Genomic DNA, 22448 nt, shown 5'->3' on the forward strand with positions numbered 1-22448 from the left:
TAGAGGGGAAGCCTTTTAGGACTGAGATTAGGAAAAACTTCTTCACACAGAGTGGTGAATCTGTGGAATTCTCTGCCACAGGAAACAGTTGAAGCCAGTTCATTGGCTATATTTAAGAGGGAGTTAGATATGGCCCTTGTGGCTAAAGGGATCAGGGGGTATGGAGGGAAGGCTGGTACAGGGTTCGGAGTTGGATGATCAGCCATGATCATACTGAATGGCGGTGCAGGCTCGAAGGGCCGAATGGCCTACTCCTGCACCTATTTTCTATGTTTCTATGAATATACGGTAGGCTTGGCAGCATCTGAAAGAGGAAAATCAGAAGTAACTTTGATCAGGAAATATCATTCAGCGCCTTGAAACTAATCCATTAGATCATGGCTGATCTGTACCCCATCCCTTCTCTGCTGACTCAGTTCTGTAGGCAGTGATGGAATGGAAGGTGGAGGATTGATCTGGTTAGGTCTGTGTCCTGATCCTGGACTCGGTGATGTAGTGTGGTGAGACCTGAGTCAGGAACTGAGAACATGGCCTGTGCTGCGTGTGGGCTTGTGAGCTGGCAACCCCACCATAGATGGGAGTGCAGGTAAGAGAGAGGCAAGAAGCCAAGAGGGAGGCAAAGGACCAGGAGCCATGGATTAGTGTGGAGAAGCTGAGTCATGCATGGAGTGTACATGCACGCTGTGCTAAAGGAATGAAATAAATGGACCACCTCATCTCCCTGTTCCATCTGTGGAAGAGTTTATGATTCCCATGTCAACCTCACCTGTCACCCTAGAACCCAAAAGTGGGTGCCTTCCATCCTCTGTCCTGAAGGACTGTCTAGGAATAAAGAATTTAATGCCTAACAAATATCTCATCACCTCAGCCTTCAACTTCTCCATGGTCTCCTCCCAAGTTGGGCATGAACTTGCATCAGAGCCACTGTGGTAAACATCCTCCATGCAAACATTTGGTGTTTTCCATACATGAACTGGCTGAGGGTATGATCCTCAACCAGAGGGCAGATACAACCAGGAATGGGAGAAGAACCACATGGTCATATCTGGGAATCTTACTGCAATGGGAAACCAGTTGTACTCTTGTCCAATAACACAACATGGCACTGTAGAGACAGGTACTGTACATTAATAGCATTTAAAACACTCTCGTGCAGGTGCATGGATTGAAAAGGTTTAGAGGAATATGGGGCTAAATGCAGGCAAAAGGGACTAACTTAGACAGACATCTAACTGATCATGATGAAAGGCTTCTTCCCATGCTATATAAGTAGATAAATTTGTTTATTACTGTCACAGGTTCTGAGGTCCAGTACAACATTTTGTTTTGCATACCACCCATCAGTTTCAACACATCAGTACACTGAGGTGGTACAAAGGAAAATGTGTTAAGTTATAAACCGCAGGAGCAGGATTGGGCTATTCAGCCTATCAAGTGTTCTCCACCATTGAGTCATGGCTAATTTATTTTCCCTCTCAACACCGATCTCCTGCATTCATCCTATAACCTTTGATGCCCTTGCTAATTAAGAACCTAGCAACCTTTGCTTTAAACATACCTAACTGAACGCAGATTCACTACCCTCTAGCTCAGGGGTTCTCAAGCTTTTTTATGCCATCGACCAATACCATTTAGCAAGGGATCCATGGACCCCAGGTTGGAAACCTCTGCTCCTGCTAAAGAAATTCCTCCTCATCTGTTTTGCCAAGGGATGTGCCTCTATTCTGAGGCTGTGCCCTCTGGTTGTAGAGTCTCTCACTATTGAAAACACTCCTGTCCATGTCCACCCTATCCAGGCCTTCCAATATTTGGTAGTTTTCAATGAGATTCTCCCTTATTCTGATAGGATGGTATACAGAATGAAGCGCCAGAGTTGCAGAGAAAGTGTGTTACAGGCCGACAATAAGGTGCAGAGTCACGATGAGGTAGATTGTGAGGTCAGAAATTCATCTTGTCATATGAGGAGACTGTTCACTAGGCTGATAACAGACATATAGAAGCTGTCCTTGAGCCTAGTGGTGTGTGTTCTATGACACTGAGTCTATGGTAAATCCAGGCTAAAACAGAAAATGCTGGAAACTCTCAGCAGCTTATGGGAGATTTTTTTTTAAACTATTCATGCCTTTTTCTCCTTTAGCATGGCCTCTCTGTGACCCTGAGGTCCTCAATACCCACCTGCTCACATGCACATGTGGCGATTGAGACAGCACTAACATCTCAGGTCAGAGAGCCTTCGTCAGAGGTGGGATCTATTAGAGGTGCAACGAATGGCGGAGGAAGGTGGGAGATCCAGCAGGAAAGAAGGAAAGGCTTGTGAGATTGACCATTCTGGGAGCACTCAACAGGTCAGGCAGCATCTGTGGAGAAAGATAAACAGTTAACATTTGAAGTCTAGGACCCGTTGTCTGAACTGGAAAAGAGAGAAACAGATTAGTTTTGGGTCAGAGGATAAGAGAGAGGGGTGTGTTGAATACCTCTGATAGGCTGAAAGCTGTAGAGTCCGTTGAGATTGTCACTCAGATTGAGTTGATCTTCACGTTTGTAGGGATGATTTTGGGGACAGAGCGTGGAGTGAGCTTTCAAGTTAGGGCTTAAGGACAAGGATGTGGGGGAGTTGGAGGTCAGATTACGGTTTACAGACAGGGATGTGGCTGTATAAGAGGTCAGGTTGGAGTCTAGGCTTCTGTTCCATGCTCAAAAATCAGTGATGTGAGCATAAAATGAAGGATTTTGGGCTTGATGCATGCCAGGATTGGATGTCCACGCGAGCCGGAGGCATGAGGGTTGGAGACTCAGCGAGCCTGGAGTCTGGGGGTCCTGTTATCAGCTAGTCTGGGGGCTGATACCAAAGACTGATCAGAAGTACGGAAGTCGAATCTCCATGCCTGAAGGCTGGAGACTGGAGATCCAGAGCACGGCCCTGGGATTAGAGGATTGTCCGCTTGTGTGGGTGTGTGGGTTATTTTGTTGCTCATTGTGCTTTGTTTGTTGTATTCTGTGTTGTTCTGGCAAGCATTGTGGGCATGCAATGTCGGCACCGGAATGTGTGGTACCACTCACGGGCTAGTCCCAGCACACCCTTTAGTGGCATTGGCTATTAACGCATTTCACTGCATGTTTTTATTTTAATTAGTAAGTATCTCTGAATATGAAAAAAAAAGCCTTCAAGAAGCAGTTAAAATCAGATTAAGTTTGGAGACACAAGAAACTCAGTTTCTGGAATCTGGAATTCAGTATCTGAATTCAGTGTGCCGGGCAGCAGCTGTGGAGGGAAATGGACCGTGGACATTTCAGGTCAAGATCCTTCATCTGGATTGATTAAGCTTCCTCGTCTGTGTAAAATATCATTAATAGTAAGATTGTGTGATGTGCCAAGTGTCCAGCTGTACAAAAAATGGGAAAAATCAGCCAAGTTGAAGACAGGCAAAAGTAGTCAGTCCCAACAGAGGCAGAGAAAGCAAGTAAATTGGAGAATTCAGTTAAGATTAAGATTAGCTTTGTTTGTCACAAGTACATCAAAAGCGTCAAAACATAGAGTGAAAGCATCATTTGCATTAATGACCAACAAAGTCCAAGGCGTGTTGGGGCATCCAGCGAGTGTCACCACACTTCCTGCAGCAACACAGCATGCCCACAACTTTCTAACCCTAACCCATACATCTTCAGAATGTGGGAGGAAACCAGAGCACCCGGAGGAAACCCATAAATTCACGGGGAGAATATGCAAGCTACTTGTATATGGTGGTGGGAATCCGGAAGGCTGAAATGTGCCCAGAGGGAAGATGATGTTCTGTTCCTTGAGCTTCCAATGGGTCATTTTCAACAGCACAGGAGACCAGAGATAGAAAGGTTAGAATGGGAGTGGGGTGGTGAATTAAACTGGCTGGCTATGGAGAGCTCAAGGTCACTCCTGCAGACTCAGTGCTATGCCCCAATCTGTATTTGGTTTCTCCAATGTAGAGGAGACCATATTGTGAACTCAATCCAGATTGGAAGCACTGCTTCACTAAGAAAGACTATTCCTGTCCTTAGATAGCGGGAAGGGTAGAGATGAAAGGGCAGGTGTTGCATCTTCTGTGGTTGTATAGCAACTAAGAGAGGAAGAGTATTGTTAATGTTAGCCAAAGGGAGAATACTGAAGGCTAGCAAAAGTTGTGGTGGGAGAACTTGGGTTCTAAATGTTACAATATTCCAAACTGGGTAATGAGATGCTTTCTATCTTGAGCTGACACTCGCTTCATTGGGAGGTCAAAGGTAGAGAGATATGATTGGGAGTGAGGTATAAGGTTAAAGTGAAATCTCTCCCTTGTGTTCTTTTGCAGGCAGGGGCTTTGGTTCACATTTACACTGATGGCTCAGTGCTCCTGACTCATGGTGGAACTGAAATGGGCCAAGGGCTCCACACCAAGATGGTGCAGGTATGAACGTAAAAAGGGCTCCCAAAACCAAGATCGAAGTCATTTTTACTCCAGACTTTGGCAGTTTATTATTTTAGGTTTCTACTTCATAAATGTTTGGACATCAACAGATTGAAAATACCGAGAAGGAATATATCTCTGTTTAGTCCAGGGGTTTGTCCAAAAGCTAAAATAAAGCCCTACAGATGCTAGAAACCTGAAATCAAACTGAAAGTGCCATCGGGTATATCTCTGAACAATGAAACAAAGTTCTCAGTTTGATAACCTTTCACTAATATTGGGTTTGTACCATTTCTTAGTTCTATCACAGAGATATACAACACAGAAAAAGGATCTTACAGCCCACCTTATCCCCACCATCCATGATGCCTCTCAATGCTAATTTCATGTTCCCATGTTAATCCTACACCCCTTTACTCCTTTCCTACAGGTCTCAAGAAATTCTAAACTTTGCTATATCCTCTGCCTCCAACACGTCCTCCAGCAGCTCATTCCAGATATTCGCCACCTTCGGTGTGAAAACTTTAACCCCTCAGATCTGGCTTCACACTGTAAACCTATGTTCTAGACTTCACTACCATGAGAGACAGATTATCAATGTCCTTCATAATTTTATAGAACAGTAAGATCACATGTTAACAACAGGAATTCTGCAGATGCTGGAAATGCAAGCAACACACATCAAAGTTGCTGGTGAACGCAGCAGGCCAGGCAGCATCTCTACGAGGAGGTACAGTCGAAGTTTCGGGCTGAGACCCTTCGTCAGGACTAACTGAAGGAAGAGTTAGTAAGAGATTTGAAAGTGGGAGGGGGAGGGGGAGATCCAAAATGATAGGAGAAGACAGGAGGGGGAGAGATGGAGCCAAGAGCTGGACAGGTGATTGGCAAAGGGGATATGAGAGGATCATGGGACAGGAGGTCCGGGGAGAAAGACAGGGGTGGTGGTGGGGGAGACCCAGAGGATGGGCAAGGGGTATAGTCAGAGGGACAGAGGGAGAAAAAGGAGAGTGAGAGAAAGTATGTGTGTATAAAAATAAATAACGGATGGGGTACGAGGGGGAGGTGGGTCATTAGCAGAAGTTAGAGAAGTCAATGTTCATGCCATCAGGTTGGAGGCTACCCAGACGGATATAAGGTGTTGTTCCTCCAACCTGAGTGTGGCTTCATCTTTACAGTAGAGGAGGCTGTGGATAGACATGTCAGAATGGGAATGGGATGTGGAATTAAGATGTGTGGCCACTGGGAGATCCTGCTTTCTCTGGCGGACAGAGCGTAGGTGTTCAGCAAAGCGGTCTCCCAGTCTGCGTCGGGTCTCGCCAATATATAGAAGGCCACATCGGGAGCACCGGACACTGTATATCACCCCAGTCGACTCACAGGTGAAGTGTTGCCTCACCTGGAAGGACTGTTTGGGACCCTGAATGGTGGTGAGGGAGGAAGTGTAAGGGCATGTGTAGCACTTGTTCCGCTTACACGGACAAGTGCCAGGAGGGAGATCAGTGGGGAGGGATAGGGGAGACGAATGGACAAGGGAGTCGTGTAGGGAGCGATCCCTGCGGAAAGCAGAGAGAGGCGGGGAGGGAAAGATATGCTTAGTGGTGGGATCCCGTTGGAGGTGGCGGAAGTTACGGAGAATAATATGTTGGACCCGAAGGCTGGTGGGGTGGTAGGTGAGGACCAGGGGAACCCTATTCCTAGTGGGGTGGCGGGAGGATGGAGTGAGAGCAGATGTGCGTGAAATGGGGGAGATGCATTTGAGAGCAGAGTTGATGGTGGAGGAAGGGAAGCCCCTTTCTTTAAAAAAGGAGGACATCTCCCTCATCCTAGAATGAAAAACCTCATCCTGAGAGCAGATGCGGCAGAGCCGGAGGAATTGCGGGAAGGGGATGGCATTTTTGCAAGAGACAGGGTGAGAAGAGGAATAGTCCAGATAGCTGTGAGAGTCAGTAGGCTTATAGTAGACATCAGTGGATAAGCTGTCTCCAGAGATAGAAACAGAAAGATCTAGATAGGGGAGGGAGGTGTCGGAAATGGACCAGGTAAACTTGAGGGCAGGGTGAAAGTTGGAGGCAAAGTTAATAAAGTCAACGAGCTCAGCATGCGTGCAGGAAGCAGCGCCAATGCAGTCATCGATGTAGCAAAGGAAAAGTGGGGGGACAGATACCAGAATAGGCACGGAACATAGATTGTTCCACAAAGCCAACAAAAAGGCAGGCATAGCTAGGACCCATATGGGTGCCAAATGTTAACTTGCTTTACTCTAGGGGAAAACTGGCTTAGCCTATCCTAATCTCTTGCTGTAGTTTAATCCTCCAATCCATGCTTCACCTTGGTGAATCTCCTCTTCATGCTCTCTGTGCACAAAGTCCTTCCTGTAGTGTAGAGACTAAAACTCGACATGGTAGTCTATGTACTTTCTAACCAATATTTTCTACAACTGAAACATGATGCCCAACTCCAATGGAGACTTGGAACAAACCAGCATTGTGCCCAATTGATCCATATCTACCAAAATGCCCATCTAACCTTGTCTCATTTACCTTCAGGTGGTCCATAACCATCTAAAATTTTCCTATCCAGGTACCTGCCCAAGTGTCTTTTAAAGGTTTTTGTTGTATCTGCCTCAACCACTTCCTCTGGCAGCTCGTTCTATCTATGTACCTCTCTCCAGATGAAGAAGTTACTACTTGGGTCCCTTTTAAATCTCTTCCCTCTAACCTTAAACCTAAGTCCCCTTGTTTTCTTTACTTCCATTTCTCTGAGAAAAAGACTGTGTGCATTCACCCTATTTATGCCTGTCATGATTTCATATATTTCTAAAAGATCACCTCTTAGTCCCTTATGTGCCTAGCCTACCTAATATCTCCCTATAACTCAGACCCTTAAGTCTAATAAAATTGTTGAAAAATTTCACTCTTACCAGCTTAATTACATCTTTAACATAAAGGGATAACCAGAACTGTACAGAATACCTCTGGTGTGGCTTCAACAAAGTTTTATACAACTGTAACATAACATCAAAACTTTAATACACAATGCAGTGAGTGATAAAGGCCAGGCCTTTCCGTTCACTGTAACAGTTGTAGGGTGTGGTGGCTTGTGTGTCTCAGTGACCTGGAGAGCTCTGTTGGCTGGAGTCAAGGCCTTGTGCTTTGGCTCTTGGTAGGGTAACCCATGCCAAACAGGTCCAATGGCAGAGACCAGACTAAGAGTGGTCCACCAGTCCTCTAGGTTCGGTGGTTCAGCACAGGGCTAATTAGGCTGACTGGTCAAAAAATTATTAGTTAACAGCAATAAAGAATATTTCTATATCAGTGTTTGACAGGTATGGGCAGACAGAGATGGAGGATCTTCATTGCTGCCCTAAATGCTAGCAGAGTAACAGGCAGTAACTAACTAACTAAGGTCCATATAGACAACATCCAGTGCCCTGTCCTCATCAATCCTTGTGGTTATGTCTATGAAATACTTTTTAATAGATTAGTGAGACAAAATTTCAAAACAAAACCATGCTGATTATCTCTAATCGGATCAGGTCAATCCAAATGCTTATGGATCCTCTCCCTCAGGATCCCCTCCAGTATCTTACTGATATCAGGCTCACTAGCTGTAGTTCACTGGTTTGCCTTTGCTGCCCTTAAATTGGCATCCTTCAGACTTACAGAACTTCATCATAGGAGCATTCACTTTCACTTTCTCTCCTGGATTCCATTCCAGGTCACACACCATCATAATCTGACATGCAAGGTAATTGCTGAAACTCCATAGATCCAAACTTCTAACCCTATATTAGAAATGGTTTTGGCATTTAGTGCTGGCTACATCCTTGAAAATGTTCTTTCCAATTTAATCACATCTTCCCTGTAATAGGATGCCCCAAACTGTCCACAGTACAGTGCACCATTGACTTATGATGGAAGAGACGCAAGGATATTGGGTAAATGCATGTATTCAGAAAGTCTATTTTCACCACTAATACAGGGACAAAGAGAGGGGAACAGTGATTTGTGTAAATAAAGAATAGACCGAACCCTTTACTGCTTCTGGTAAACTAGAGCATTTTACAAACAGTAATGCTGTTGCTGAATTGTTGTACAAAGTGCAGCAGCCATCTTGTGCGGAGCAAAATTCCGTAAATAGCATATGACAATGAGCGAATGATCTGCTGGAATAATGTTGATGCAGAGTTATTTTCTGTTCAGAACTCTGTGGAGACCTCCCTGCTCTCCTCCATCCACCTTACAGAGCCGATTTCAGTTTAACCTTTCACCTGAAAGCAGCGGCTCCGATAATTCAGCAGTCATATGAACAGACAAATGAGGAGATGGCCACTCAGCCCCTCAAAGCAAGTAACAAGATCATTGCTGATCTAACTGAAACCACATCTCCACATTCCGGTCTACTTGCTGCAACCTTTCACCCCACATCTCTATCTACCTTTGCTATAAAAATATTCAGAAATAGACTATTTCTACCTCTATCGTCAGTCAAGACATTGTGTATAGAAGCTGAAACTGGTGAGCCAACACTTGGACTAATATGTGGATTTGGTCACCCTGTTATAAGAAAGATATAGTTAAATTGGAAAAAGTACAAAGGTTTTCAGACTAGAGGGTCTGGATTAGAGTGAAAGTTTGGCCAGTTTAGGTCTATATTCCTTGGAACATAGGAAAATAAAGGGGCAACCTTATAAAAATGCTTAAAATGATGAGAGGCATAGATACAGTGGATGGCAACAGTATTTTCCCCAGAGCGGGAGAGACCAAAACTATGGGGCATTGTATTAGGGTGAGAAAGGAAAGATTTAAGGGACCTGGGGGCAATTGTTTTATACAGAGGGTGATAAGTATATGGAACAATCTGCCACAGTGTCATTTAAGAAACACTTGAAGAGGTACATGGAGGGACAGATCTCAGAGAGATATTACCTGAATACAGGAAATTGGGGCTAGCTGAGTGAGCACGTAGTCAACATGGACTGATTGAGTCAAAGGGCCTGTATCCTTGTTATATTGCTCTATGACTCTTTAATTCCCTTTGAGGAAGAAACTTCCAAAGAATTACGACCCTCAGTAAAACAAAATCACCTCATCTGCTTAAATGAGTGACCTTCTATATTTAAACAATATTCCCTACATTTATCTTGCCCTGTACAAGGAAACATCCTTTCCACATGCATCCTGCCAAGGCCCCCCTCTCCACAGGATCTAAGAGGTCTCAATTAAGTCCTCTCTCACTCTTCCAGACTCCAGTGGACACAAGTATATCTTATCCAAAGCTTCCAGAGAAGACAACCCACTATCCCAGGTAGAAGTCCAGTAAACTCCCACTTCATTGCATTGGAAGTTTGCTCTCAATTACCTGGAGTAGGAGTTGAACGTGTATTCACTAATACACCAAGAATTCAGAGAATCCCTATATAACATGGAAATGAGCCCATTGTTCCACCAACCAATCCACCTACCATCAACCACTTATTTGCACAAATCTTGCAGTGCAATAACTAAAATAGACTTGAATGCTCTTGTATATCCAGGTTGCCAGTAAAGCGCTGGGAATCCCAGTTTCCCTGGTTCACATCAGTGAAACAAGCACCAACACTGTTCCAAACACAAGCCCAACAGCAGCATCAGTCAGCTCCGATATGAATGGAATGGCAGTTAAGGTAAGTGCTCAAACTCAGAATAAATGTATTGGCTTTACCAAAAAACACAATTCTCAAATTCCAATTAATGTCACTCACTTCAAGCAACTGTCAATTGCAGAATGCATGTCAGACTCTTCTGGAAAGGCTAGAACCACTTAAGGCTGCCAATCCAACAGGAACCTGGGAGCAATGGGTAAGTACAATGAAGTCCATTGCTTTGATTTTTCTATTGGCTCTCGCTCTTTTTTGCTTCTGCAGTTGCCACAGACCCCGAGCTTCAATGTAACTGAAGATCATAAAAACTGCAAAGGCTAAAAATATAATATTTTAAAAAAAGTAATATTGGAAATACTCAACTGATATGGTCTGACCTGTTGAGTACTTCCAGCGTTTTCTGTTCCTACTTTCGAAGTATCAGGGGAGAGTGGGCATTTGATGCTGATTTACTGAATACTTTGTATTGAAGACAGGAGATCTTTCAGACAATGCTTGGTCATCTAAACCAGCTTCTGTTTGATCTGGAGTCTGAGTGGGAGTTTCCTTGATGGTCTTCGTTATTTTCCATTGCACGCACAGGCACGTATGAACTAGAGGAAGAGCATGCCAATCAGACCCTCAGTCTTGCTCCACCATTTAATAAGATTTGATTGTAACCTCAACTCAGCAATGTGTCTACCCACAGTAATCTTTAATGCATTGGAGTAGTCATGAACATAGACATAGAATAGTACAGCACAGGAACAACCCCTCAGTGCACGCTATCTGTGCTGACCTGGATAAATTAAACTCACCCCATCTGCCTGCACATAATTGATATGCCTCTATTCCCTGCCTGTTCAGGTGCCTCTCTTTTTAAATCCGAATCCAAATCAGGTTTAATATCGCCAGCATTTGTTGACTTTGTGACAGTAGTACAATGCAATATGTAATAACAGAGAGGAAAAGAACTGAGCAACACACAGGAAAGTTGCTGGTGAACGCAGCAGGCCAGGCAGCATCTATAGGAAGAGGTACAGTCGACGTTTTGGGCAAAGGGTCTCGGCCCGAAACGTCGACTGTACCTCTTCCTAGAGATGCCGCCTGGCCTGCTGCGTTCACCAGCATTTTTTGTGTGTGTTGCTTGAATTTCCAGCATCTGCAGATTTCCTCATGTTTGCGTTGAAAAAGAACTGAGTTACAGTTCGAATATATATATTAAATACTGTAGTTAAGTTAAATAGGTAGTGCAAAAACACTCAACAGTTCATGGGTTCAATGTCCATTCAGAAATCAGATAGCAGAACCTGTTCCTGAATTGTTGAGTGTGTGCCTTCAGGCCTTCCTTCCTGATGATAGCATGAGGAGAGGGCATGTCCTAGGTGATGGGGGTCCTTAATGATTGATGCCACCTTTTTGAGGCACCACTCTTTGACAGCGTCCTGGAAACTATGGAGGCTAGTGCCCACGATGGAGCTGACCGATTTTACAACTCTCTGCAGCTTACTTCAATTCTGTGCCATAGCTCCCCACCCCCCTCTCAATGTAAACCTATGCCTGAATCTAGCCTGAGAAAAAGACTCTGACTATCTACCCTGTCTATGTCTCTCATAAGTTTTTCTTTTCAATCAGGTCTCGCAGCAGCTGATGGTCCAGGGAAAAAAAAAGCAATCCATGTTCATCCAACCTGTCCTTGTAGCACATACCCTCTAATCCAGGCAACCTCCTGGTGAACTTCTTCTGCAACCCTTCCAAAGCTTCCACATTTTTGCTTTAATGTATTGATCAGAACTGCATACATGTAACCTAACTAGAGTTTTACATAGCTGCAACATGACTTTCCAACTTTTATACTCAACAAGCTATATGCTTTTTCACCATCCTGTCTCCTTGTGTTGCCACCTTCGGGGAGCTATGGACTTGCAACCCAAGATCTCTGTGTATCAGTGGTCCTATAAGGCTCCTGCTACTTACTGTATCCTTTCCCCTTACAGTATCTGATCTCCCAGTTTGCAGTTTTCCAGATCAACTTACATCTGCCATTTCCCCATCTATATTTCCAACTAATCTATATCCAGCTGAATCCTCTGACAATCTTTCTCACTGTCCATAGTTGTGCCTGTTTTTGTGTTGTTTGCAAACTAACTAATCAGGGGGGAGAGCAGGTTCAAGGATCCAATGAATGAAACAGTAGATACAGATTTACAAGTGGGTATGTTAGGTATTCATTTGAGAAATGAACAGTGAAACACTAAAGTGTTTGTTTAAGCTACCCAAAACCACCATAAGGTGCATTCAGGTATCCTTTAAATGAACGGATATTCTGGTAAACCTCCCCGATTTATAAAACCCAAGAAGTAAGCATGCTACGAACAGATACTTAACCAAACAAACTGTGGGGGCGGGGGCCGTCTATGGGGGAGCAAAGCTCTTTCTCAGCAGTCCTTCAGGACTGGCTGTGACTTCAGCTTGAAGTCAGGCCCCTCGGGTGGCAGGAAAGAAAGAGGGCCAACCCTCTGCATGTGCCATCTCTTGTACCCCCAGGGTGCCCGGAACTGTAATTGGGCTCTGTGGAGTGTAAGCCAACCAATGGGAAAAGAGCATCGCAGCCTTTAAATGAACCAATCAGCATGATCTGGAAGTGGCTTTCAAACAGAATAAGCCATACCCTCCAGAGGACGTCAGCCCATCTGCATTTTCATCTGAATTACAGATATACATGAAGTTCTAACACTAATCCTTGTGGAACATTGCAGTCACAGATCTCCAGTCATCATAACAGTCTATTGGAAACCACTTGCCTGGTCAATCCATCACTCAATGTATGACTGGCACAGTGTTGAAATAGATAAGATGTATCATTAATCCTCAATGCTTTCTCCTTCAGGTCTCTGCTGCTTACCTGCAAAGAGTGAGTCTATCTGCAGCAGGGTTTTACAGGTAATCCTTGCCATCAAGTCCAAATCCATGGATTCATAACTAGATCTGCCCTGAGATAGACAGATTGGGAAATTAGACAAATATTAGGCAGATGAACTCTAGTGCCAGGAAGAGCATTATTTACAAAGTGGTGTGGTCTGAAGGGGAGCAGAGGAAGAAGGAGATTTAGGTGTGGGGAGGAGGGATGTACAGACAGATCCTTGTCGGTTACCTTGCATGGGGAAGAAGGCACTGGAAATTATCCTAAAATCTTTCTAAAGTGCTAGTTAGACCTTTGTTGTTTTTAATTCTGGCCACTGCACTTAGAAAATGTGTTAAGGGCTGAGGAGTGCACAGAACAATTTTATCGAAAGATGCCAGGGGTAGAGATGTATTTCTGTAGAAAAACCAAAAAAGAGAAAAACAGAGTTGTTCACTTTAACGAGAGGAGGCTACCAAGAGTTTTGCTGCAAGTTTTGAAAAAAAAACTGAGAAAAAGTTAGATTTTTATTTTTGAAAGAATCTGACTGAGTCCTAAATTTGCATTTCGTTTTCCTATGCAATTCAGTGTAATTATTTACTTTGGACTAATAGCTCAACTTCTCAGTTCATTTGAGATCAGGTTATTCATTGCCCATTTCCTATTTTCAATTGAGCAGCTGTGGAAGGGCCTTGAACCATTCAACATTGATATCAAGTATCTCCTAGAGTAAATCCTGGGCAGGAAGTTCCAGGATTCCGACCCATTTACTAATAATGAAGGATTGGTGAATCAGGATGTTGTGTAACTTGGAGGGAAACCTAAAAGTATTGGTGTTCCCATGCACCAGCTGGCCTTGCCCTAGAGGCAGAAGTTGCAGGTTTTGTTGGAACAGCCTGGGCAGTGCATGATGTCGATGGTGCACACTGTGGTTCTTGTGTGTCAGGAAGAGAGGGAACATAATGGGTGTAGATATCAAGGGAACTGCTCCGATCTGGATGGTCTTGGGTTTCTTAGATCTGCATTCTTCTAGAGATTTCAGTCACTCCCACATTTTGTGCCCTGTGTAAGGGCTGTAGGGAGGCAGTGAATGATGCCCTTATTGTTGGGTAACCAGTGTCTGCATGGATCATGTAACGATAAGGAAACACTGAGCACGTGTTTTCAGTTAGCAGTAAGATTTTCTTGGGGTTGTGTTGTAAGTAAATGGTCTTCAGTAGAAAAGGTGCTGACATTGACTGGTCTTCCCCGGCTAGGACTCCAGGTTTGAACTATAACTGGAAGGAGAACAAAGGAAGTCCCTATTCTTATTTTTGTTATGGGGTGGCTTGTTCTGAAGTTGAAGTTGACTGTCTCACTGGGGATCACAAGGTAAGAACATATGAATTAGGAGCAGACGTGAGTCTCTTAGATGTTCGAGCCTATTTAATAAGGTCATGTCTGACCTCATTGTAATCACAATTCTATGAACCCGTTTTCTGCAGTAAGCTGTCTTTAATGGGCTGAGATTTATTTTTAACGAGTGGCTCTAAATTCTTCTATAGGTGGAAACATCCGTACCCTCCAACTTTCCCGTCTCTGAAGTGCAACATTCTGTCCTCAGCAAGGGCCTTACCTTTGTCTCCCTCCACACGCACTGCAGTGAGTTCTGCATCCGCTACAACACCAAGCTATTTTTCCAACACCTCTGTCTCTGAACTCACTTCTTCGGCAAGAATTCCCCACCTTCTCCCACTAATGGCCCCTTCTTCCGTCTCCAATGCTCCTCCTCCTCTTGAATATTCCACACCGGATCTCTGCCTGCTCTGGATCTTTTCATCGTTAATGGCAGACAAGACATCAACTGGCTCGACTCCAGTACTGCTCTCTCCTCTTTGAACCATACTCCCTCTGAACACACTGTGCTCCACCCTCTCCACATCAATCTCAACTTTATTATCAAACCCACAGGTAAAGTGGGTGCTGTGCAATGTGACGAGTTGACCGTTACCTTCTTCAGGCCAGGTATGAACTATCAGACATCTCCTCTTACTATATCTCTTGAAAGAGACCCCACTCAAGATCACCAGGACATTGTCTCCAACGTGATCACCAACCTCGTCGACTCTGAAGATCTCCCATCCACAGCCACCAACCTCAGCGTTCCATTACTTCGTACTGCTCATTTCTACCTCCCACCCAAGATCTACAAACCTAACTGTCCAGGTAGTCCCACTGTTTCTCTCTGCTCCTGCATCACTGAACTCGTGTCCACATACCTTGAGTCCATTTTATCCCTCTTGGTTCAGACCCTTCCCACATGCATCCTTGATATTCACATGCTCTTGATCTCCCCAACAACTTTCAATTCCCCAGTCTTTTTCACCTCATTTTCACCATGAAGTTAGTGTCCCTATACACTTCTATCCCCCATCAAGAAGGTCTTAGAACTCTCCACTTCTTTCTTAACACAGACCTAACCAGTTCCCCTCAACACCACTCTCCTCTGTCTGGTAAAACTAATCCTCAACTTCAACAACTTTCTTCTTTGGCTCCTCCTACTTTCTCCAAACTGAAGTTGTAGCCATGGGCACCTACGTAGGCCCACTATGCCTGCCTCTTCATTGGCTATGTGGAACATCCATGTTCCAATACTTCCCAGGTAATGTTCCCCACATCTTTCCACGCTATATAACAACTGCTTTAGTGCTGCTTCGTGCAACTATGATGACCTCATCAATTTCATCAACTTTGACCTTAAATTCACTTGGCCCATTTCTGCCACCTCTCTCCCCTTTGTCGATCTCTCTTTCTCCATTACTGGAGACAAGCTGTCTACTGATATCTTTTATAAATCCATCGATTCCCATAGTTATCTTGACTATACCTCTTTCCACCCTGTTTCCTGTAAAAATACCATTCCCTTTTCTCAGTTCCTTCATTTCCACTGCATCTGTTTCCAGGATGAGTCTTTTCTTTCCATGACATCAGAGATGTCCTCTTTCTTCAAGAACAGGGTTTTCCTTCCTCCACCATTGGTGCTGCCCTCACCCACATCTTCTTCTTTTCCCAGACATTCACATTTACCCCACCTTCCTCAGCCTTAACAGGGATAGAGTTCTTGTCCTCATCTACCACCCCATGAGCCTCCGTATCTTTCTTTGCAACTTCTGCCATCTTCAATGGGACCTTACCACCAAGTACATCTTTATATCCCCACAGTCTCTGCTTTCTGTAGAAATTCCTGTAAATGGCAGAAGTTTTACACCTGCCCATTCATCTCCTCCTTCACCTCCATTTAGTCCCCAAATAGACCTTCGTGGTGAGGCAACACTTCACCTGTGAATCTGTTGTGGCCACCCGCTGTATTCAGTACTCCCAAAGCAGCCTCAGCAACAATATTGAGATCTGACGTAATTGCGGGACCACTTTGTCAAGCACCTCAGCTCCAACCGCAAAAAGTGGAATTTCTGTCACCTACCCTGCCTCATTGCCTAATGAGAGATCTAGTATTGCACTTTCTAATTGGGAAATCTAATAAATGATTAAGTAAACTTTCCTGAACACACTTGACAAACTCTTTCCCATCCAAACCTTTTACAATATGGGAGTCCCAATCAATATGTGAAAAGTTAAGATCATCTACTTTCACAATCTAATGTTTCTTATACCTGTCTGTGATCTCTCTGCAAATTTGCTCATCTAAATCCCACGGACTACTAGGTGGTTTATAATATAATCCCATTAACATTAACATTAATTAGTTCCATCCACAAAGCCTCATTAGAGGAGCGCTCCAGTCTTTTCTTACCGAGCACTGTCGTGACATTATCCCTTGGTAGTATTGCCACCTCTCCCTCTTTAATCCCTCCTACTCTATGATGTCTAAAACCCGGAACCCCTGAACATTAAGCTGCCAGTCCTGCTCCTCCTGCAACCAAGTTCCACTAGTGGCAATGATGTTATAATTCCATGAGATGATCCATGCCCTAAGCTTGTCTGCCTTTCCTACAATAATCTTTGAAATAGACGCAGCTCAGAACATTATCTCGATCTTTTTATTCCTGACTTTGTATATAGGTTTAACAACATCTTTCTCCACAACCACCCCACTGTCTGTTCTGGTGCTTTGGTTCCCATCTCCTTGCAACTCTAGTTTAAATCACCCCCGTGCAGCACTAACAAAGCTTTCTGCTAGGTTCAGGTACAAATCATCCCTTCTGTATGGGTCACATCTTTCACGGAAGAGGGCCCAATGATCCAAAAATCTGAAGCCCTCTCTCCTCCTTCAATGCCTTGGCCTCATGTTAAACTGCATGATCTCCCTGTTTCTGACCTCACTAGTATGAGGCACAGGTAGCAATGCTGAGATCACAACCCTGGAAGGTCTTGTCAATTAACTTGGCACCTAACTGCTTGAACTCACTTTGCAAGACCTCATCACCCATCCTACCCCCGTCATTGGTACTCTCCCACCTCAGAATGCTATTGACTCGATTTGAGATGTTCCTGACCCTGGCACCCAGGAGGCAACAAACCCTCTGGGAATCTCATTCTCATCCACAGAACCACCTTTCTGTTCCCCTAACCAACAAATCTCCATCACTACAGCTTGCTTCTTCTCACACCCTTTTCCATCTGAGCCACAGAGCCAGATTCAATGCCAGAGACCTGACTGCTAGGTTAATTCCCCCGCCCCGCCGAAGTATCCAAAGTGGTATTCCTATTGTTGAGAGGAATGGCTATAGGGGTACTCTGCACTGGCTTTTATCCCTTTTCTCCCTCCTGACTGGCACCCAGTTTCCTGTGTCCTGCACCTTGGGTGTAACTACCTCTTTATATGTCTTATCTATCACCCCCTCAGCCTCCCAAATGATCTGGAGTTCATCCAGTTTCAGTTCCAATTATTTTAGAAACTGCAGCTGATGTAGTCACTGGGGACACTGGAGGTTTCCGTGTCTTCCCACATCCCACAAGAGGATCATTCCGCCATCCTGCCTGGCACTCACACTGCTCCGAATGTATAATAAGAAAGAAATAAAGAAAGAAGCAAACAATGAATCCGGCCGGCTGACGTCCTTATAGTTTCCTGCTTTATGTCTCCTTCTCTCTTTGAACAAATAAGTTGCATTTTCTATTTTCTAATCTAATGGAACATTCCCAAATCTGGAAAATTAAAACCAATGCATCATGCAACCAGTCCACAGCTCCAAAAGATTGCTTGGTACCACTCCCTGCTGACTGAAATTTTCCGTCCCTTGATTCTGTTTTTTTTCAATCTCTGATTTTTACGGAAACCTGCCCTCACTCTGATTCCAGAATCTCCGCACTGACATTGTCATGGATGTCGGCCTGAGTCTGAACCCGGCGTTGGACATTGGGCAGGTGAGCTTCCTTTGCACCACGAGGAACAAGTGCCCTGGTGTTAACAGGCCAGGATTCCTGCACCCCAGCATGTCCACCTCAGTACGGTGTGGTGACATAACAAATGTGAAAAGCAACCAGTGCAGAGTATAATCCCACAAGCAGTCATGTGATAAAGATCAAGAACAGAAACATGTGAGGCCTTGGAATTTCGACTATGACAACTCTGGAGCGGTTCATTTCCTAAGCTTATTTTATGTACAGACGGCCGTGATCACAATTGGCCTTGGGAATCAAGCTTGAACACAAATCGGGACCAGTTGTCAGGTTCACTCTAGTCTTTATTCTGTAGACATTCATTCAGGTTCAGGTTGAGTCTGGTCAGGTGAGATCAGTACTTCCTTAGGAAGAGTCTCATTAATGTGTTTTGACAAGTCTCATTGCCACTTTTGCATATTAAAAAAACATCCAAAAGATGAGGTCTTAAGTGTGCAATGTGCAGCATCCCCACTAGGTGGCTGTGGTAGCCCAACAGGAAGAGTCATTACTTCACAGCTCCAAAGGACACAGGTTAGATTCTCTTCTGGGTGCTGTTTGTGGCGTCTCCCAGTGACCGTGTGTCTTTCTCCCAGGGATCCAAATTCCCCCCTCATACCAAAGCTGTATGGGTAGACTAAATGGTCATGTAAAGAATCAAATGGGCTTGAGTGTGTGAATAAACGGCGGGTCTACAGGAAATAAGGACAATGGGACTGCTGCAACTGTTCCAATGGCCTATGTATTTGAAACATAACCTTTCTAACTGACAAAGGAATCTTTCGATAGGGATGGGGAAGTGGAACATTGGAGTTTCAGCTCGCATGTAATAGATGGGCTGAATGGTCCCTTTTCTGCATATACATTCACTAACCCATTGAAGTGCATGCAGGGTTTAGCTGTGTGCAGTGAACTTGCACTCATTTCATGGGTTGGCTACAGAAGACATGACACCTTGGGGCTTGGTCTGGGTTGGAATGAGTTACAATTTAATAGCCAAGTGATGGGACTTGTGATCCGGCTGGTTTTCCTGGCAACCTGTCCATCAATTGTAGAGGAGCTCCTTGAAGGATAAACCATCCCTGGAGAGCAGAATTCAGGAAGAACTAGCCTGTCCCACCTTGAATAGCTGATACAGATTGAACCAGAAACGGAATGTAGCTTAACAGCTCCTTCGCTAGATCAATGGGGGAAGGTGTGGGAGTAAAGGCCAGTGTTTTCTGATAGTTGGCTTCACTGACTCCCTCTCTGTCTCCCTTTCTCTCACTCTTTCCTTCTCTCATTCACCTTCTTTCTCTCTAACCCTTGCTTTCTGTTTTCTCCTCCTCTTTTTTTCTCACACTCTCTGTCCTCTTCTCTCTTGTTCTTTCCCCCAACCCCCTCTTTTCTCTTTCTCATCCTCCTTCTTTCTCTCCCCACACTCTTTCTCACTTACTCCTTTCCTGCCCTTCCCCCTGCAGGTGGAAGGAGCCTTTGCACAGGGCCTCGGCCTCTTCACTTTGGAGGAGTTACGTTATTCACCAGATGGAGTCCTGTACACCCGGGGTCCGGGCACCTACAAGATCCCAGCGGCTGGAGACATTCCTGCCAAGTTCAACGTATCCCTGCTGCGGGAAGCTCCAAACAAGAAAGCTATTTATTCTTCCAAGGTGACCGAAGATTTATTTGTTGCTTAATTGACAGAGTGGGCCATTTGTTGACTGTATAAATTGCATGATTTACATTGTTAAATGTAAAGACAGAGAATTACAACGAAGAAGCTGGTGGTGCATAAGTGTATTTACTGGGCCAGTAATCCAAAGTACTGGGTTCAGATCCTACCACGGCAACTCTAGAGTTTAATGTCAATTAGTAATCTAGGAGAGTTTTTGAAAATTAACCTGACCACTAATATAAAGTAACTGGATTTTTATACAAATCCATCCATTCACTGATGACTTCTACTGACAACACCTAGATGATATGTGACTGCAAACCCATTACATGGTTGGATTGTCAATGGCCTAGCAAGCTGTTTATTCTAGGGTAACCAGGGATGGACAATAAAAGCTGGACCAGCCAGTGAAGCCCAAATCCCAAAAAGTGTTTGATTGCGAGGAGAGATAAGAGAAGTAAGAAGCAATGACGAACCAGGACTGAGCCCAACAAGTAAGACATTGTAATGGTTGTTGCAGCTCATGACCTCCCAATGCCTGCCAACACCAGCCAACACCACTAGCAGAAATAATGAAGTCTGCTATCCCAACAAAGATCAGTATCTACTAATCCTGGTAACTGGTGTCCCAACAAATCCAAGCAAACCATGTAGGGACTTGCCTTTGGGTATTTTAGGAAATGCCATACTTAATTTATCTTGACATTTTGTGTCAGAATTTCTTTCTTAGTTGCTTGCAAGGAGCAACAGAACACAGGAAGTACTTCATCTTCACTTCCAGTAACTTCAAAGCAAAGTCACGAAACATCGAGCCGTGACACAGCATTTCCTGAGGATAGTTGTGTTGTCAATCTTCTGACTTTTTTCAGTTACTGTTTAAAGTTGAAGGATTTTTATAAAAGTAGAAACCACTTGTTGAACTTTAACTCAGACTTTGAACAAGGTCTGTTGAAGTGAATGAGAATGGGGTCTATGTTAAAGGATGGGTAACATGCATGATGCCACCCTGGGCTGTAACTCTGAATAGTGTTTATTTGAGTGATCAGTGTACGTGATTGTCTACATCGGGTTGTGGGGCAAGAGTCAGATATGTTAAAGGGGCTCATAACATGATTAATTACTTTGGGCTGGTGGACATGCATGGAAGTCGTTGGAGGGATCAGTGTAGGTGATTCTCAGTTATGGGCTGTGAATGGAGATCGCCAGTGGATCAGTGTGAGTGATTCTCAGTTATGGGCTGTGAATAGAGATTGCCAGTGAATCAGAGTGAGGGATTCTCAGTTATGGGCTGTGAATGGAGATTGCCAGTGGATCAGAGTGAGTGATTCTCAGTTATGGGCTGTGAATAGAGATTGCCAGTGAATCAGAGTGAGGGATTCTCAGTTATGGGCTGTGAATGGAGATTGCCAGTGGATCAGAGTGAGTGATTCTCAGTTATGGGCTGTGAACTGAGATCGCCAGTGGATCAGAGTGAGGGATTCACAGTTATGGGCTGTGAATGGAGATCGCCAGTGGATCAGTGTGAGTAATTCACAGTTATGGGCTGTGAATGGAGATCACCAGTGGATCAGAGTGAGTGATTCTCAGTTATGGGCTGTGAACTGAGATCGCCAGTGGATCAGAGTGAGTGATTCTCAGTTATGGGCTGTGAATGGAGATCGCCAGTCGATCAGTGGAAGTGATTCACAGTTATGGGCTGTGAATGGAGATTGCCAGTGGATCAGTGTAAGTGATTCTCAGTTACGGGCTGTGAATGGAGATTGCCAGTGGATCAGAGTGAGTGATTCTCGGTTATGGGCTGTGAATGGAGATTGCCAGTGGATCAGAGTGAGTGATTCTCGGTTATGGGCTGTGAATGGAGATCGCCAGTCGATCAGTGGAAGTGATTCACATTTATGAGCTGTGAATGGAGATCGCCAGTTGATCAGTGTAAATGATTCTCAGTTATGGGCTGTGAATGGAGATTGCCAGTAGACCGGTGTAAGTGATTCACTCTGCTGATTTGTGATTTTTATTGCAGGCTGTTGGAGAACCCCCTCTATTCCTCGCGGCCTCCATATTCTTTGCCATCAAGGATGCTATTGCCGCTGCCAGGGCAGCGTTTGGAGTGATGGATCCTTTCCGTTTGGACAGTCCAGCAACGCCAGATAGGATACGAGTTGCCTGTGTGGACACCTTGACCAAGATGGTATGAGGCTCTCACAATAGTTAGAGCTCAGGGTGCTGGACTGAATCTTTCTCAGGGTCTGACTATTCTCATTAGTCACATTGTTCCTTCTCAGTCTAGGTCAGATCCGAAGCTCTGTAGGCCAACCCCAGCCCATCATGGAGATCCCGGTCTCTTCAGCTCCTGACACTCTGTTAATAAAGACTCAAACAAGGAGAATCTCTGCAAACAGCCACATTCCTGCTCATCCCTGTAAATGCAGACACTCTTCAGGGGAGCCTCTATAAATGCTAATATACTCTAAAGGA

At 44.5% G+C, this 22448-nt stretch overlaps 1 protein-coding gene across 5 annotated transcripts in view; it reads left to right on the top strand.

Annotated features, from left to right (window-relative positions):
- xdh (xanthine dehydrogenase) overlaps positions 1-22448 on the top strand; it is a 106321-nt gene that overhangs the window by 78775 nt on the left and 5098 nt on the right. For all 5 annotated transcript variants that reach the window (XM_063040630.1, XM_063040629.1, XM_063040627.1 and 2 more), the window contains 8 exons: positions 4323-4418; positions 9955-10083; positions 10184-10258; positions 12929-12981; positions 14197-14311; positions 18239-18304; positions 19780-19968; positions 21994-22161. In XM_063040630.1, coding sequence (XP_062896700.1) covers positions 4323-4418; positions 9955-10083; positions 10184-10258; positions 12929-12981; positions 14197-14311; positions 18239-18304; positions 19780-19968; positions 21994-22161 — 891 coding nt within the window. The remainder of the gene's footprint in view (positions 1-4322; positions 4419-9954; positions 10084-10183; positions 10259-12928; positions 12982-14196; positions 14312-18238; positions 18305-19779; positions 19969-21993; positions 22162-22448) is intronic.

This window comes from Mobula hypostoma, chromosome 2 (assembly GCF_963921235.1).
Source record: "Mobula hypostoma chromosome 2, sMobHyp1.1, whole genome shotgun sequence".
Classification (NCBI taxonomy): domain Eukaryota; kingdom Metazoa; phylum Chordata; class Chondrichthyes; order Myliobatiformes; family Myliobatidae; genus Mobula; species Mobula hypostoma.